Here is a 19,191-nt window from a genome sequence, read left to right on the forward strand (position 1 = left end):
CCAGATTTTGGGAACCACGTAAATCTCGATTTATGTGTGTTTGTATCGATTGGAAAAGCTAACTTACCCCCAATGACAGTAATACACATGCTCCATGTACAATGTTCCTCCTTCTGATAAAAGCGTGCGGGACTCATAGGCTTGATTACTTTGTTAATTTAATATTATACATGCATACGTTATTTGATTGGTCATCGATCATAGGATTATTGTCACCTACTTGTGATACTAGGTGCATGAGCAGAGGAAGAGTATGACAACACACGACCCCACTCACTTAATTAAAACTAGTACCATAATTTTTGAATTAGTTTGTACACTTTAACCCCCCAAGAATTAGAAAATTGCCCCCGAAAGCCTCACTAAAAGTAGAATTTTCCCCTCTGCTATTGCCTAAATGCAACCCACTTCTTCTTTGCTTAAAGTATTTTTGTAGCTCAGCTCATTGGACCAAACTAACTATAATTTCTGGCTCCGTCTTTGACTAGGTGTGCTCCTTACAATAGTACTATTCTTAACAGGTATTAATGTTAGAGATCAACGTGGGATAATTGTAACCAATGAGACTTAGTCTCTCCTTGTATTTCTCCATAATAATATGAGACATATCGTTAATCCCTAACAAACTAACCTTCTTATCAGAGTAAAATTCCTCTATATAAACAAGCAAAGTTCTTTTCCTTCCTACAAGTGATCAGAAACACGAGAGCTTAATTTGTTATTCATATTATTGTTCTTTGTTTTCACAACATATATACCAAGTGCTCGATTTATATATCATCCTAATTCCCTGCCTCATATGCGGATTGGTTTTTCGTTGTCAATGAAGATGGATTCCCATAAATGGTGACTATCCTGTTGATTGTGAGTTACTTCCTCCGTCTCATTTTGTTTGTTGGCTTTTTGACTTCTCACTGTCCCAAATTGTTTGTCCAATTTTAGAAGACCAGGAAGATAGTCTTTTTGACTTCTCATTTTGTTTGTCGACTTAGAGCACTATTTTACCTTATACGTTTGTTTGTTGTGTTCAACTCTACAATCATATCCTCTATGCAAGAAATTTACAAACATATTTTTCTTGTGTTTTATTGCATTAACAGATGGAAGATGATATTAGGCCATCAACACTAGCGGTTAATGTCTTGACAAAGCTCTGCCGTATCATTCCTACATGGAAAATCATCCATAGTCATGAAAGGATTGATGCTGCTTACAAAGATCCTGAAGTTAGACAAGAGGTAATAAATATTTTCTTTCCAATCTTGTAGGGCAATTATACAACTTCAAAAACAAGATGTTGTCAAGGGGTTTGTGTTTAGTTTTCACAAGTGTCTGAGGTAATGAAATCAAATACAACTTGAACTTGAAATTTTCCTGTGATGACAGATTCGATCAAATCCTTATTGCTACAAAGGCAGCCTACGCCTTCTAACCTGCAATCAACCTATAAAAGTCAGTTTAGTTTAGATCTAGAGCATAGACTTGAAGAGGTTCATTTAGAACTCTTGAAACAAAATTTTTATAACTCTTCAAATCCTCCCCTTTTTTTGCAATTTGCTAACGGATTTTGGAATTACTTAGATAATCCGATTTGTCCACATTGTAGAAATTGTCAATTTCATTAATCCCTTTAGAATATCTAATCGATCAAATACCTAATGATATTTTATTGAAGGAGACATTTCAAAAAACAATGAAACGATCTGAGCTGGACACACTTGATTACAATCTTATAAGGTAACTTTGATTACAATCGAATAGGAGAGTTTTCCGCCGTTTTGGGCAAATTTCTGACGTTAGTTTGGAATCAATTTGATAATCCGATTCGTCCACATTGTCGAGTTGTGTTTGCAACTTGGGCGGTCAGAACTGTGAACTCATACACATGAGCCAAAGGTACAATGGGTGATGGTTGTTGCATCTAATTCAATTTATATCGGCGGACAATATAGTAGCTTTGCGGGTTTTTATTTAATATTGGTTACGGTATTAAAAATTGATGCAATGTATATGCCTCCCACGTGTTTGACATTTGGCTTCTGAAGTAAGTCGTTTTTCGGCCTATGTTTTTTGTGAAGTCTTGATTCCAAAATAAGCAGCAAAGTCAGGATCCATAGCTTTGAACCCATTCTTTCATCTGACGTTTTCTGGGCAACTGAGTTTTGATATGACTTGGAAGTTGGAACTACTATCTCTCTCTTTGTCACTCTCGCAAACATACAAAGGCATAGTCTTTCGCAGTTACCCACCGGTGAAATTATTGTCAAGGCTCGTTGGTTGCTTCCATAGAACAAAGCAGCCTTTAAGTAGCTGGTTTGTAGAATCATGGAAGCACACAAAGGGGGGAAACCAGTTTGTAGAATCGGTGTATTAGTGTATACATTATCTCTTTGAGAATGATCCCTCTAACTTGTCTATGTTTTCTTTCTAGCCTGTCCTTCCCTCTCGCTTAGCTGAGTATCAGAGGCTCAGATGTCGGGTAGCATTTCATGCACTTCTTTTCCAGCCAGAAATTTTGGCACCGGGACACCTAATGGTGGACGGTAAGAAAATCTGATTGATTGCCTTTTTTGTTAGCAACAGAGAGACATGAAGTGTTCTTTCTTTGCATGGGAAACTAACACCATACAGTCATTTCGGCTTTTCCCTCCAAATACTTGGGCCTTAAGTTCTTTTAGCATCTTTTGTACAAGTCTGTCTAATCTCTACGTGGGAGGACAGATTTGCATCTTAGTTGAAAGATGTGAACCTAGCGGTTGTAGGACTTGTGTGGAAGAGAAATTTTGCAACAAATGTTCCTTTGGTTAGGAATAGCTAAGACATGAATATGCTGACCACCTTTCTTCAGTTGTCCTACTTGGTCTTGCTAGTGTGAGGTAAGAAAAAAATCTCTACCTTTAAAGGACTTACATTTCTCCAGATAAGCTTGCTATTGGGGCCGATAAAATTAGTGGAGTTGAAAGATGCCTCCCGTTTATCACGAACTTGACAGAGAATTTACCGAAGTTAGATCCCCAATTCTATATGAGACAGTCTTGGCCTTTTTGATGAAGAATCACAGTACTCAAGCTCTGTTTTGGGTTCTCCACTTGAACCAATTCCCACTGAAACAGCTTTCTTCTGAATTGCAGCATCCACCTGAGATTAGTATGATCAAATAAGTCTCTCACAGAAGCAGATTTCTGAGTAGATATCAGTTATAGCCGGGGAAAAATTTCCAGGATAGGAGCCAAACATCCTTCCAAAAAAGTGTGGACTGACCAGGACACCTTTATACTAAATCTACTTCTGACAATTGATGCAGTATCAGATTCACAAAATCCATAGAGCATACATCTCCCCACAACTTGGCCACAACATGGGCATGGAGAACATCTGAAGGGTTGTTTCACCGAAGGAGACTACACACTGGCAGCATGATGTAACAATTGATGGAATTTAGTTTGATTCTATTCAAGTGGGCAGGTCATATGAGGATGTAACATGTCTTGAGATAAAAGCATGTGTACTTTGGGTTTGAACCAAAGATTTCAGCACGAGTACACAACATCATAGCATCAACCTCAATCCAATGGTGACTATCCTATTGGTTGTGAGTTATTTCTACGAAAAATCTATGAGTACCGACCATTGGGGGAGGGAAAACGTACCGACGGCCGCCGGCGGGCCGTCTCCGGCCACCGGACGGCCGATCCGAGCCGTTCAAAAATTCTAAAAAATAAAACCGAGGGGGTTTGCGCGGGAATCAAGGGCATCCGAGGTGTTTAGGGTGCTTGATCAAAGCACCCTTTTTTCGTGTATATATATACACGAAAAAAGGGTGCTTTGATCAAGCACCCTAAACACCTCGGATGCCCTTGATTCCCGCGCAAACCCCCTCGGTTTTATTTTTTAGAATTTTTGAACGGCTCGGATCGGCCGTCCGGTGGCCGGAGACGGCCCGCCGGCGGCCGTCGGTACGTTTTCCCTCCCCGTGGTCGGTACATATAGCAACACTCTTCTTTCTAAGCCTGTTCATGGATCATCTCCTTCAAAGGAAAATTGTATATATTCTACGAACTTTTCTCACTTAGGAATAGTTCTTTAAGTAGGAAAATTATTGTTGCAGCGACTAGTCTGTCAAACTTCAAAGAATTAACAATGGCATCGGGATGGATGGAACCAATTGACAACCGGAGTTCAGTAGTTCTTATCTAGATTTAAGGTAATCTTTGCTCTTTAGCCAAGAACCTTTGTTACTTGGATTATGTACCAGAATTTTGTTGAAGAAGCAATGCATTTGGTTCTTCCGTCAACTCTTAATGTCAAATAATTGTGGCATCCAGTTCCATGGGTTCGACTTTGGTGCTAATTTGTTACTGTTTTTCTTTGTTTTTTGTTTTATTTTTTTTTGTTGTATTTTTTTTTTTGGACCGATAGAGTTCCAGTCGTTTGTACTTTGCTTTTATTAATATATGGGATGATCTTGTTTGTCAAAAACAATAAACGACAACATGACTTTTTAAAATGAAATGTAGATACATGAACCTCTACTAATCTCATCTTGTCATCTTTTGATTTTTGATGACATATATTGGAGTATAAAAATATTGCGATGACATTATCTATACTACTTTTAAAAGCATGAAAATCCTACTGTTTGCTTTTCAAAAATGCCCCCACCAGTTCCTATGAATTCCAACCCTATCCCATGAATTCCAACCCTATCCCACGCCCCTTAACCACCCGGCCACCCCTCCCAACCAGTATGCGTCTTTTACCAAATTAAAACATTAACTATTTGGCTAGCCATTGCCTAACCAATGGCATCTCTTCGGTAAAAGGGAAAAAAAAATTGCCATCTCTCTGTATGATATTAAAACAAAAAACGAATGGCCTTTGCAGTTTTGGTTACAACCAAGTGACCAACGCATCTCGTAGTCCTTCTGGAATGCATCATGTTTGATAGTAAAGCCTCTTTTGCAATTAGCATGGCGTTCCTCTCGATTTGACATAGTAAGGATTGAACAACCTGTTAATATTTAGGGTAAATTTTACAAATGGTTCCTCTAGTTTGTATGAATTCTCATTTTCGTCCCTCTAGTATCAATTGTGTTATTTTTAGCCCTATAATTTGCATATTTGTATTCTGTCTCAATTTCGTCCCTCTCGCTTACGGCGTTAATGAAACAAACGGAATTGGAGGACAAAATTGTCATTTCTCCTCACAGAGGGACTAAATTGAGATTTCATGCAAACTAGAGGGCCTATTTCTACAATTTTATTTTTACTTTTGTTTTTGTAAATAAATTTAAAATTCATCATTTGTAATATATTTCTCATCTCATTTTATATTGAATAATCAAAATATGTTGAAATTTTTTAAAGTTTCTACTTTATATATTACAAAAAATATGAGAAAATTCAAAAGGAACCCCTATGTTAAATGTGGTATTGTATTTTTTTTTTCAATTGAATTTTCACTCTCGTTATTTTCTTTGTCACATGATTAAAAAGAAAAACTTGTTCAGTAGTATTTAGAAATCTTGTAATTGTGTTTAATTAATTAATGAAACACTATTGAATATTAAGAGAATAAATACATTAAAATATGGGTATAAGTGTATTTATCTTGGGACTTAGTCATAAGATCACTCATATAACAAATAAACACTGATTTTGAACATTTTTTTATCAGGTGAAAAAGTAAGGAGATTATAAGAACATGATACAAAGATATTAGCTAAGGGGTTGATTTGTGTATTTTCTAAGATTTTTGTAATGTGTAATGAAATATAAATTTTTTCAATATAGTTTGATTACCCAATAAAAAATAATTCAGTTGTCAAATACATTACATATGGTCTTTTTTATTTTACTTGCAAAAAACAAAAGTAAAATGTAAAATTTTAAAATAGTCCCTCTGGGTTTACATAAAATCTCAATTTAGTCCTTCTATGAGAGAAAATGACAATTTTGCACTTCAATTCCGTTTGTTTCATTGACGGCGACAAAGAGAGGGATGAAATTGAGATGGAATGAAAACTATAGAATTAAAATTGATACAATTAATATTAGATGGACGAGTGAGAACTCGTGCAAACTAGAGGGACCATTTATAAAATTTTCCTAATATTTAAGCGCATTCCACTTAGCCACATTGTTTCATCTTCTATCCTCCTCTGCACTTTTTGGCAACAAGTACCTATTCAAGCTTGTCACACGCCGGGTTGGTTGACCAACAAACTTCAACTTCTCCAAAGGAACAAAGATTGTGGGTATTAGTGTCTCTTTATTTCCCTTTGGTTTAATTTTGAATAGATACACATCAGTACCTAATTTTTTTTAACATGATTAGTTGCTCTCCCTCTGATTTAAATTTTATCATTAATTGGTTTATTTTTGAGTAAAATACAATGAGTTTTGTTGTACATAGGTTGCTCACCAATTACTCGACAAAATGTCTAAACAATAAATTAACAAGTGCGTTGTTTTTTTAATGAGCATAACGGCACATCAACAACAGAGATTTATTCCTTGGTTTGCGATTCTCACATTTCATTGATTTTTAGAAAAAGTATGATTCTGAAATAAAACGTAAACAGTATTGACTCCAATGGTTGTCATTATAGCAAGAATCAGAGAAGAAGACGTTGCATAACCACATGCTCACTACACTGCCTACTTCATTCGACAATAATCAAACATGACATCCACACTCCTATTTGTTGTTCCAACACCAAATTTCCTCTTCAAATTGTGATACCAAGTTCATTGTTTCACTGGCTGAAGTAAGCCAATTTTTTTAAATTGAATTCTCAAGTCTAGTGACCATGTATGACCCTTCAGTTGCAGGAGTCCACCCGGGCACATAGCCATATTATTTATTTGACTTCATGTATTATTGAATTTTGCCATTTGATACCCAAGCACCCTGTTACTACCAGAGCCCAAGAAATACATCCCTCGTAAACTTTCATTGACCCAATGTGGGATGAAACACTAGAGATTATGAAAGTGAATGGCCCAAGATGCAATAGAGGTCACATAGTTTCTTAAATGAATTGGAGTCGCCGTAGGCAAAGTAGGTCTTCTTTGAGGCTTGCTTTCTGATTTTGATATTAGAAATTTGACGACTAATTTTTTTTGGATAATCCGATGTTCGGGCCAGTTTTTGCTCACCTTGACTAATTCAATTCGCCCTGAAATTAACAAGCTAGCAAGCCCTTCAATGACCCCAATGTTTAGTATGTTTTGCCTTCGTGGGATTTGAACACGCGATCGATCTCCTGGAGGACAAACACTTATTATCTTTCTCATAGCCACTTGACCAAACTCCTTGGTGTTAGAAGTTGGAAGACTATTAGGATTAGCATGCTAACTTTTATGAGCTATATGCATGCTGAACTTATCAATTTTGAATTGTTGGCTTTTGGTTGCGGAAAATGTAAGATGGTTATACATTCAAGGAATTTGAACAAGTACAGAGAAAGTTGTATTTGTTTACGTTCTATTAAAATTGTTGCATTCACATTAAGTTGAAGGTTGCAAACTATTCACGTGCGAAGCACGTGCATCCTTACTAGTAGTTAAAAACAGATGTAATCATCACACCAAACTCGTTATTGGAGTAATATTATTTTTCCATCCTCCCTACTAGTTGTCTCTATTATTTCGAGTCCCAAATATTTGAAAGTGCGGCTAGCATATAGTAGTAGCTAATTAGTGAGTACAATAAATAAAACTCGCGCGTTATACTTCTTGTGGGGCCTACAAAATGTTGTAAACCAAAATGAAATCATATAGTAAGTACCAAGCATGAAACACCCAGCTTTCATTTGTGACTAAGCAAGCATTAAAAGATAGGAAAAGTCTACAATACACATCCCTTAAAAAGGTATACCATATGCACCTATTTTATGGTTCATTCATAATATTTTAGTGTATTCGTAACTTTTTGTTCTAGAATTCATAACCTTTCAGCAGTACGATTCGTAATATTTTCATTGTGATTCATAACATTTTGGTGTATCTCGTAACCTTTATACGATTCGTAACTTTTTAGTAATACAATTCCTAACATTTTCTCTACAATTCATAACATTTTGGGGGTGCATATGATACATATCCAAATAAGGGGTGTGTATTGTAGTCTTCTCCAGATATATAAAGTTAAAGATGGTTACCACGGATTTGACCAAGTAAAACTAAAAGACACAAAGAACTGGAAATTCAAGTCGAATTAACCTCTGGGAGTAAATCCAACTGTCCTAGCTAGAATGTGTTTAATTTGGGTTAATCACAATGTCTGTTCGTATCTTTTAGGAGAATTTTTTTGGGGCAAATAGGGTACAGTCCACGTGGTACCCGAGCACACATCCTAGCCTTCCAAAAGTGTTTTGGACGGTTAAGATTTAGAGGCCGAGAAAGAGGAGAGAGAGTGGTCGACTGAATAGAAGAGAGAGTGCTCGGATCTGGGCTGTCTAAACGTGATAATCAGCAATGCAACTTGATTATGGCGTGATGGTGAACATGGGTTTGGCTATAAATGCAACCTTGGTTCCATCAGATAATAAAGTTAAGGAGTAGTGTAGCAATGTAAATGCAGAAAAAGTGTAGACCATCGAGAGAACACCTTGTAAAGCTTTGTTCCCGGCCGATTCCTCCGTGGAGTAGATTTTGGGAACCACGTAAAGTCAAGTTTTATGTGTGTTTGTATCAATCGGAAAAGCTAACTTACCATGCAATGACAGTAATACACGTGCTCCATGTGCCATGTTCCTCCTTCTGATACAAGCGTGTGCGACTCATAGGCTTGATTACTTTGTTTGTTAATTTAATATTATATATGCATACGTTATTTGATTGGTCATCGATTATAGGATTGTTGTCACCGACTTGTGATACTAGGTGCATGAGCAGAGGAAGAGTATGACAAGTAGGGTCACACGACCCCACTCGCTTAATTAAAACTAGTACCATAATTTTTGAATTAGTTTGTACACTTTAACCCCCCAAGAATTAGAAAATTCCCCCGAAAGCCTAACTTAAAGTAGAATTTTCCCCTCTGCTATTGCCTAAATGCAACCCACTTCTTCTTTGCTTAAATTTTTGTAGCTCAGCTCATTGGACCTAACTAACTATAATTTCTGGCTCCGTCTTTGACTAGGTGTGCTCCTTAAAATAGTACTATTCTTAACAGGTATTAATGTTAGAGATCAACGTGGGATAATTGTAACCAATGAGACTTAGTCCCTCCTTGTATTTCTCCATAATAATATGAGACATATCGTTAATCCCTAACAAACTAACCTTCTTATCGGAGTAAAATTCCTCTATATAAACAAGCAAAGTTCTTTTCCTTCCTACAAGTGATCAGAAACACGAGAGCTTAATTTGTTATTCATATTATTGTTCTTTGTTTTCACAACATATATACCAAGTGCTCGATTTATATATCATCCTAATTCCCTGCCTCATATGCGGATCGGTTTTTCATTGTCAATGAAGATGGATTCCCATATATGGTGACTATCCTGTTGGTTGTGAGTTACTCCCCCCGTCTCATTTTGTTTGTTGACTTTTTGACTTCTCACTGTCCCAAATTGTTTGTCCAATTTTAGAAGACCAAGAAGATAGTCTATAGTCTTTTTGACTTCTCATTTTGTTTGTCGACTTAGTGCACTATTTTACCTTCTACGTTTGTTTGTTGTGTTCAACTCTACAATCATATCCTCTATGCAAGAAATTTACAAACATATTTTTCTTGTGTTTTATTGCATTAACAGATGGAAGATGATATTAGGCCATCAACACTAGCGGTTAATGTCTTGACAAAGCTCTGCCGTATCATTCCTACATGGAAAATCATCCATAGTCATGAAAGTATTGATGCTGCTTACAAAGATCCTGAAGTTAGACAAGAGGTAATAAATATGTTCTTTCCAATCTCGTTGGGCAACTTATACAACTTCAAAAACAAGGTGTTGTCAGGGGGTTTGTGTTTAGTTTTGTCAAGTGTCAGAGGTAATGAAATCAAATACAACTTGAACTTGAAATTTTCCAGTGATGACAGATTCGATCAAATCCTTATTGCTACACAGGCAGCCTACGCCTTCTAACCTACAATCAACTTCTAAAAGTTAGTTTGGTTTAGATCTGGAGCAAAGACTTGAAGAGGTTCATTTAGAACTCTTGAAACAAAATTTTCCCTTATTTTCTAGCCAACCTAACATGGCATAATCAATAATCCGTTCAATTTTTTAGGTTTCAATACCATTCCTACTAGTCCATGGGGAAGAGGACGAGGTGAGGTATCCATCAGTGAGCAATCTTCTCTTCGAATCAGCTTCTAGCAAAGACAAGAGCTTCAAATTGTATCGATGGATGTGGCATTCCCTCACCTATGGTGAATTACCGGAAAATATTGACACTGTTTTTGAAGATGTTACTTCTTGGTAGGATGACAGAGCTGCTAGAAGAGGAGATCCATGTTTTGGATGGCTGACTCTCTCCTCTTTTCCAAAACACGACATCTTGTCAAATAAGAAAATGCCTCATTGGATCAACTTGTTGCCGTTGGTATTTTGTATTACTACAATTGTTGATTAGGGCTTACTGGGTAAAATTCTTCCCTGGTTGCCTTTGGCCAGGAGTGAATATCTTGAAATTTGATAAGAGATTTTTAGATGTAAATGCCTCATTGGATCAACTTGTTGCCGTTGGTATTTTGTATTACTACAATTGTTGATTAGGGCTTACTGGGTAAAATTCTTCCCTGGTTGCCTTTGGCCAGGAGTGAATATCTTGAAATTTGATAAGAGATTTTTAGATGTGGAAATCCTGTAAAGTAAAACCTAAAAAAAATATGTTTTGTACTTTTTGAACCATGTTGATTTCATCATTCATATTTCACACTTCACATTGTAAGAAATGTTATTATTGAGAACAAATTGTGTGATAATAGGCTTGCTTATATGATAAGCGTGATTGTTTTACGGCAGCGAAACCTTTGGCAACCAGAACTTCTCCTATTTGTTGAAAGCTTGGAAAAGAATTAGAAGAGGGCATTTGTTTCCAATTTTCCATGCCTTTGAAGGCGCTAGAACACTGGAATTGTTGTGACATGGGGCTCCTTATAATCCACACACCCTCATACACACACATTACTCTCAAAAGTTCCATTATAAACATGCAAAGAATCATTTTTGAAGGCAAATACAAACAGATCACTCAGAAAGAGAGCAAGAACAAAATTTGTCTCTCGTGAAATCTCAGAGTTGAAGTCGTTCCTCAAATACTTTATACTTGTACTGACATAAATTAGTAAAAATACTCGGTGATTTACCTAGAATTCTATTTTAAACCAGAAAAAAATGTATGTTCCAAGATTTCAAGTACTACTTGAAGGCTCTTTCCGAAATAAAAGTACTACTTGAAGGTAAAAGCATCCAAATACTACGTGCACGATTTGCTCGCCCAGCCTTCCCCCTCATCGCCAAGCCCATTTACCGAAAAAGTACTTAATAATCAGTTTCATGACAATCATTAATGAGGACTTGTTTAAAGGTGAATCTGGTTCAGTATTTGTGGGGAAAGCGCAAGGGATGTACGTTGCAAGCTCAGAAGATGGGAGTAGTCATATGATGGCGATGACGATTAGTTTTGTCAATGATGAATATAAAGATGGATTGAGGTTGATTGGGGTGCACCGAAGAGACGACAACGAGTCTCATGTTGCATTTTCAGCAGAGAATTTCCTTCATCTAGTCACATGATAGAAGAATTTACGGCACAACCACAAACACCATTCGTGGTCTAACTATGCAGTTGGTGATCATTCAAGGGCTGTACCAGCATTCTGGTAATATAACAGAGACCTATCCTAGATTATCGTATCCTAGTTTGTCCTAAATGTGGCTTTCAGAAATTATAGATGAAGTTTGAATAGTACTGGTTGAGAGGTCTTAGTGTTGCTCCTTTTCGGACTGTGTCCGAAATAATACAATTCCAACATCGAAACAAGGATAAAAGGGATTCCTTGACTTACAAAAATCTACACAAGTTACGAATAGGGAAAAAGTAAAATGATGGAGTATCAAATCTAAAAATGAACCCAATAATAGAAAATTTGTCAATGTTAATTTTTTTCAACAGAAAGCATAAATTTGGAATGAATGATCACAATTTAAAGTCTCTTGTGCTTACTGCTCAAGAAGAAGAAGATCACTTAGTTGAGGTGCGCGTGAGCTGGCCAAAATACCCTGTTATCAAAAAAAATAGAAGAAGAAAAAGAAGAAGAACGGGTGAACATACCTTCAGAGGAAACTTGCATCACCTTCTTGTACCCCATACCTGTGACCACATTGGATATGAACTATTGAATCAATACAAAAAATCTTCACTCTCAAGTCTACTTTTCCATCAACTGACAGCAGTGGACTTTATTAGCCCCTTCTTGTCCACACAAATCTATGAACAACGGGTAAAAATAGTTTTTCAGAAAAACTTTTTCTCACTAGCAAAAGACACTCAAAAGGATCCAGCTTTCCTTCCATTCAAAAAGAGTCGTAAGGCAGAGTTTGCATAGACTGACATACTATAATAACTGAGATTACAAAGTCAACACATGCTTAACAATGCCAGTTGTAATGAAAACCTGAGCATGGGTTTTCCTTGATTGATAACATATCTACACTTTGGTACTAGTAGTATTTATTTATCCAATGAAAGATAGCACAGACTTCACCTTCTGTAACTATCCAAAGTATATGGTTGAGTTTCTTTGCTAACCTGCTTCAAGAAATGGAAATTCCTAATTTCAGACTCACGATTTCCGGCTGCGAAAGTCAGTAGTGTTCAAGTTGAAGTCCAGTTGGTCAAATGGGATTCGTACGGCTTCACGGAGGGTGCTGAAACGCATTTGTCTGATTCCATTCCCATGTTGATAACATCCCCATGAATTTGACTACCCAAAACAAAATCCTCCAAATCCCCCACTGCAGGAAGAACACCTGATATACCAATCCCATTAGGCTTTAAATCTCGCGAATGCATCTTTCAAAATGTTGACATTGATTCCGAATAACATCCACTCTGATTGAATCCCACAACCATCCCATTCGGTTTGATAAAGACCTCTCTTGCTCCACTTCATGTCCTAGTTGAGCATACCCCGAAAATAAAGCACTCCAAGAAACCACGTCTGGTTCAGACATTGTATCGAGCACTTTACGGGCATCCTTTAATTGACTGCATTTGACATAAATACGAACCTAGTACGACTAAACAAAGGGAGCTGAATCGAGCCTGGAGTCCGATGCAATGCCATGAACCTGTCGTTCCCACTTTGGGGAGGACTTTTAAGGAGTTATTGAGCAGTGTATGCCTTGAACACTGTGGTGAGGATGAAGGCATTCGTGAAAATAAAATGAGGAGTTGTATGAAATTATTAAATCGTGTAACATGAACGCGAGTCTCGAACATGCGATGTGTATTCCAACACAAGGAATTACATCTAGCCGCAAAATATTGAAAGCGTAATCACTGTCCATGATTCTTCGTTTTTTACATGCCTCGCGCCGCTAGGAATTACAGTAGGCCGCAGATAATTACCCTTGGCCGTGGATAATTACATTTGGCCGAAAAATATTGAAAGTGTGATCACTGTCCACGATTCCTTTGTTTTTTTACATGCCTCGTTGCCGCTAGGAGTTACAGTTGGCCGCGGCTAATTACAACTGGCCGCTCAATATTGAAAGCGTGATCACTGTCCACGATTCATTTGTTTTTTACATGCCTCGTCGCCGCTTGGAATTATAGTTGGCCGCATATAATTACCGTAGGACGCGGCTAATTACATCTGGCCGCTCAATATTGAGAACGTGATACCCTTGGCCGCATGTTCAACATACGATGTACCAAGAAAAAGGCTCCTTCCCTTTTTTTGCAATTTGCTAACGTATTTTGGAATTACTTAGATAATTCGATTTGTCCACATTGTAGAAATTGTCAATTTCATTAATCCTTTAGAATATCTAATCGATCAAATACCTAATGATATTTTATCGAAGAAAATATTTCAAAAAACAATGAAACGATCTGAGCTGGACGTACTTGATTACAATCTTGTAAGGTAACTTTGATTACAATCGAATAGGAGGGTTTTCTGCCGTTTTGGGCAAATTTCTGACGTTAGTTTGGAATCAATTTGATGATCCAATTCGTCCACATTGTCGAGGTGTGTTTGCAACTTGGGCGGTCAGAACTGGTGAACTCATACGCATGGGCCACGTGTTTGACATTCGTACAATGGGTGGTGGTTGTTGCATCTAATTCAATTTATATCGGCTTACAATCTAGTAGCTTTGCGGGTTTTGATTTTATATTGGTTACGGTATTAAAAATTGATGCAATGTATATGCCTCCCACTTGTTTGACATTTGGCTTCTGAAGTAAGTCGTTTTTCGGCCTATGTTTTTTTGTGAAGTCTTGATTCCAAAATAAGCAGCAAAGTCGGGATCCATAGCTTTGAACCCATTCTTTCATCTGAAGTTTTCTGGGCAATTGAGTTTCATATGACTTGGAAGTTGGAACTACAACATCTCTCTCTTTGTCACTCGTCTTTCGCAGTTACCCACCGGGTGAAATTATTGTCAAGGCTAGTTGGTTGCTTCCATTGAACAAAGCAGCCTGTAAGTAGCTGGTTAGTAGAATCATGGAAGCACACAAAGGGGGATACCAGTTTGTAGAATCGGTGTATTAGTGCGTACATTATATCTTTTAGAATGATTCCTCTAACTTGTCTATGTTTTCTTTCTAGCCTGTCCTTCCCTCTCGCTTAACTGAGTATGAGAGGCTCAGATGTCGGGTAGCATTTCATGCACTTCATTTCCGGCCAGAAATTTTGGCAATGGGACAGCTAATGGTGGAAGGTAAGAAAATCTGATTGATTGCCTTTTTTGTTACCAACAGAGAGATGTGAAGTATTCTTTCTTTGCATGGGAAACTAACACCATACAGCCATTTCGGCTTTTCCCTCCAAATACTCGGCCCTTAAGTTCTTTCAGCATCTTTTGTACAAATCTGTCTAATCTCTATGTGGGAGGACAGATTTGCATCTTAAGTTGAAAGATTTGAACCAAGCGGTTGTAGGACTTGTGTGGAAGTGAAATTTTGCAACAAATGTTCCTTTGGTTAGGAATAGCTAAGACATGAACATGCTGACCATCTTTCTTCAGTTGTCCTACCTTTGGTCTTGCTAGTGTGAGGCAAGAAAAAAATCCAGTTAAGAATGCATTTACACTGGTTAAAAATCGGATTACGGAATCTGGTTTGGCTTGTGGGTACTGATATTTCAGTCATTATTGAGCTTGAAAAGATTTAATTGTAGTTAGAGGCCACTAAACCATTTTTTTTTTTGCTGGATTGCAAGCGGTTTAATTATTCCACAATTCAGCATGTGACTCTCGGGTGGAAGTCATGTATGGTGCTCTATTCATTGATTATGACTTGCATTGAGGCATGCAAGTTTGAATCTAAATTCACGGCCCTGCAGGGACACCATTTAATTGCGCACTTCCACTTGGAATAGGTAGTATTCATGATGTATTGCATTCAATTGGGATGTGCTGCTTTATCCGTTGGCTTGATTTATCTTTCTCTCGTGAAATGCATGCTTTTTCTCTTTCTTGAACTGCTATTTTTTTTTCTTTTCTCGTAACATTTTTCTTCCGGTCGGATGATTGATTTGAAATAAAAAAAATTTCTTGTAACATTACCGAGCATTCGGCCCAACCTTGTATTGCTTTCAATACTACACAGCAACAACACACCACCCCCTGCTTTATCTGTTGGCTTGATTTATCTTTCTCTCGTGAAATGCATGCTTTTTCTATTTCTTGAACTGCTATTTTTTTTTTCTTTTCTCATAACATTTTTCTTCTGGTCGGAGGATTGATTTGAAATTAACTTTTTTCCTTGTAACATTACCGAGCATTAGGCCCAACATGGATCTCCGAGGCCATCAGGAAATATTTTACGACTTATCAACCTTGAGCTTTCTAATCTCTTGGATACCTCTTTTGAAGTCATTGAAAGGGTAATCTTTAAGGTCAAAGAAGCTTTAACCCAAAGGACTACCCTGGTTCCCCCCCCCCCCCCCCTATATTCTTGAACTTGTTGGAAAGCCACGAAGTCATTAGATCATAATAGATGAAAGTGGTGCAAACCCATTGAGTTCCCCAGCTTGACAGGATATAAGACCAGACCTTCCAAGATACCCTGCATTGTAAAATAAGATGAAGTGCACTCTCCAGTTCTTCTTTACAATAGGGGCACAGACGTTCCTCTAGAACACCTTGTAGTGTGAAATTCCTTTTGAGCAGCTCACTGGCAGTAGCAAGTTTTTCTTGGATGGCTTGCCAAACCAAAATCTCTACCTTGAAAGGACTTACATTTCTCCAGATAAGCTTGTTATTGGGGCCGATAAATTTAGTGGAGTTGAACGATGCCTCCCGTTTATCACGACTTGACAGAGAATTTGGCGAAGTTAGATCCCCAATTCTATATGAGACAATCTTGACCTTTATGATGAAGAATCACAGTACTCAAGCTCTGTTTTAGGTTCTCCACTTGATCCAATTCACACTGAAACAACTTTCTTCTGAACTGCAGCATCCACCTGAGATTAGTATGATCAAATAAGTCTCTCACAGAAGCAGAATTCTGAGTAGACCTCTGCATTTCTGGCCACTCAGTTGAGATCCCAATCCTTGACGATGTCGATTGCACTTTACCTTCAATTCTTCCCAAGGAAGGTCCATGTCTTGGAATTGTGATCGAAATGCCACTAACGAGAAGTCTATTCCTTAGACAATAACTTCGAGTGTTTGAGTCAATGAAGATGGATTCCCATAAATGGTGACAATCATGTTGGTTGTGAGATACTCCCTCAGTCCCATTTTGTCTACTCTTTGACTTCTCATTGTCCCAAATTGTTTGTTTAGTTTTAGAAGACCAAGGAAGAAATCCTATAAAAATACTATTTTACCCTTCTCTCTTTCTTGAATTGATGTGACAAGTACAATTTGAATTGAAGGACATTGGTGGAAAATTTAGTTTTCAAAGTGTAATGATTGTGTCCCCTTAATAAGTTGAATTTCCCAAATTAGACAAACAAATCGGGACAGATGGAGTATCTTGATAATGCATTTGTTGATAAATTGTACTGATCATTTTACCCCTTTGATGCACAAATGGTGACTATCCTATTGGTTGTGAGTTGAATTTCCCAAATTAGACAAACAAATCGGGACAGAGGGAGTATCTTGATAAAGCATTTGTTGATAAATTGTACTGATCATTTTACCCCTTTGATGCACAAATGTTGACTATCCTATTGGTTGTGAGTTATTTCTAAGCCTGTTCATGGATCATCTCCTTCAAAGGAAAATTGTATATATTCTACGAACTTTTCTCACTTAGGAATAGTTCTTTTAGTAGTAAAATTATTGTTGCAGCGACTAGTCTGTCAAACTTCAAAGAATTAACAATGGCATCGGGATGGATGGAACCAATTGATAACCGGAGTTCAGTAGTTCTTATCTAGATTTAAGGTAATCTTTGCTCTTTAGCCAAGAACCTTTGTTACTTGGATTATGTACCAGAATTTTGTTGAAGAAGCAATGCATTTGGTTCTTTCGTCAACTCTTAATGTCAAATAATTGTGGCATCCAGTTCCATGGGTTCGACTTCGGTGCTAATTTGTTACGGTTTTTCTTCGTTTTTCGTTTTATTTTGTTTTGTTGTATTTTTTTTTCCGGACCGATAGAGTTCCAGTCATTTGTACTTTGTTTTTATTATATATATGGGATGATCTTGTTTGTCAAAAAAAAATAAATGACATGACTTGTTAAAATGAAATGTAGATACATGAACCTCTACTAATCTCATCTCGTCATCTTTTGATTTTTGATGACATATATTGGAGTATAAAAATATTGTGATGACATTATCTATACTACTTTTAAAAGCACGAAAATCCTACTGTTTGCTTTTAAAAAATGCCCCCACCAGGTCCTATGAATTCCAACCCTATCCCACGCCCCTTAACTACCCGGCCACCCCTCCCAACCAGTATGTGCCTTTTACCAAATTAAAACATTAACTATTTGGCTAGCCATTGCCTAACCAATGGCATCTCTTCGGTAAAAGGGAAAAAAAACTGTCATCTCTCCGTATGATATTAAAACAAAAAACGAATGGCCTTTGTAGTTTTGGTTACAACCAATTGACCAACGCATCTCGTAGTCCTTCTGGAATGCATCATGTTTGATAGTAAAGCCTCTTCTGCAATTAGCATGGCGTTCCTCTCGATTTGACATAGTAAGGATTGAACAACCTGTTAATATTTAGGGTAAAATTTTCAAATGGTCCCTCTAGTTTGCATGAATTCTTATTTTCGTCCCTCTAGTATCAATTGTCTTATTTTTAGCCCTATAATTTGCATATTTGCATTCTGTCTCAATTTCATCCCTCTCGCTTACGGCGTTAATGAAACAAACGGAATTGGAGGACAAAATTGTCATTTCTCCTCACAGAGGGACTAAATTGAGATTTCATGCAAACTAGAGGGACTATTTTTACAATTTTATTTTTTACTTTTGTTTTTGTAAATAAATTTAAAATACATCATTTGTAATATATTTCTCATCTCATTTTATATTGAATAATCAAAATAAGTTGAAATTTTTTAAAGTTTTTATTTTATATATTACAAAAAATATGAGAAAATTCAAAAAGGAACCCCTATGTTAAATGTGGTATTGTATTTTTTTTTTCAATTGAATTTTCACTCTCGTTATTTTCTTTGTCACATGATTAAAAAGAAAAATTACTTGTTCAGTAGTATTTAGAAATCTTGTAATTGTGTTTAATTAAGCAATGAAACACTATTGAATATTAAGAGAACAAATATATTAAAATATGGGTATAAGTGTATTTATCTTGGGACTTACTCATAAGATCACTCATATAACAAATAAACACTGATTTTGAACATTTTTTTATCAGGTGAAAAAGTAAGGAGATTATAAGAACATGATACAAAGACATTAACTAAGGGGACGATTTGTGCATTTTCTAATATTTTTGTAATGTGCAATGAAATATAAATTTTTTCAATATAGTTTGATTACCCAATAAAAAATAATT

The 19,191-nt window shown here is 36.8% G+C and overlaps 1 protein-coding gene across 3 annotated transcripts; it reads left to right on the forward strand.

Moving 5' to 3' along the window:
- Positions 1–599: 599 nt before the first annotated feature.
- Positions 600–10,477, forward strand: LOC131325311 (caffeoylshikimate esterase-like). 3 transcript variants are annotated; one of them, XM_058357498.1, is made up of 5 exons: positions 600–864; positions 1,101–1,238; positions 1,387–1,452; positions 10,126–10,158; positions 10,246–10,477. In XM_058357498.1, exons 1-5 carry the CDS (start codon positions 844–846, stop codon positions 10,438–10,440), a joined length of 453 nt encoding a protein of 150 aa, XP_058213481.1. In that variant the 5' UTR covers positions 600–843; the 3' UTR covers positions 10,441–10,477. The 3 variants fall into 3 exon arrangements, with proteins under 3 accessions (XP_058213481.1, XP_058213482.1, XP_058213483.1); XM_058357499.1 differs by having other exon boundaries at positions 604–846; XM_058357500.1 differs by lacking the exons at positions 600–864; positions 1,101–1,238; positions 1,387–1,452; positions 10,126–10,158 and adding exons at positions 9,364–9,524; positions 9,768–9,905.
- Positions 10,478–19,191: the final 8,714 nt, after the last annotated feature.

This window comes from Rhododendron vialii, chromosome 5a (genome assembly GCF_030253575.1).
Source record: "Rhododendron vialii isolate Sample 1 chromosome 5a, ASM3025357v1".
Lineage (NCBI taxonomy): Eukaryota > Viridiplantae > Streptophyta > Magnoliopsida > Ericales > Ericaceae > Rhododendron > Rhododendron vialii.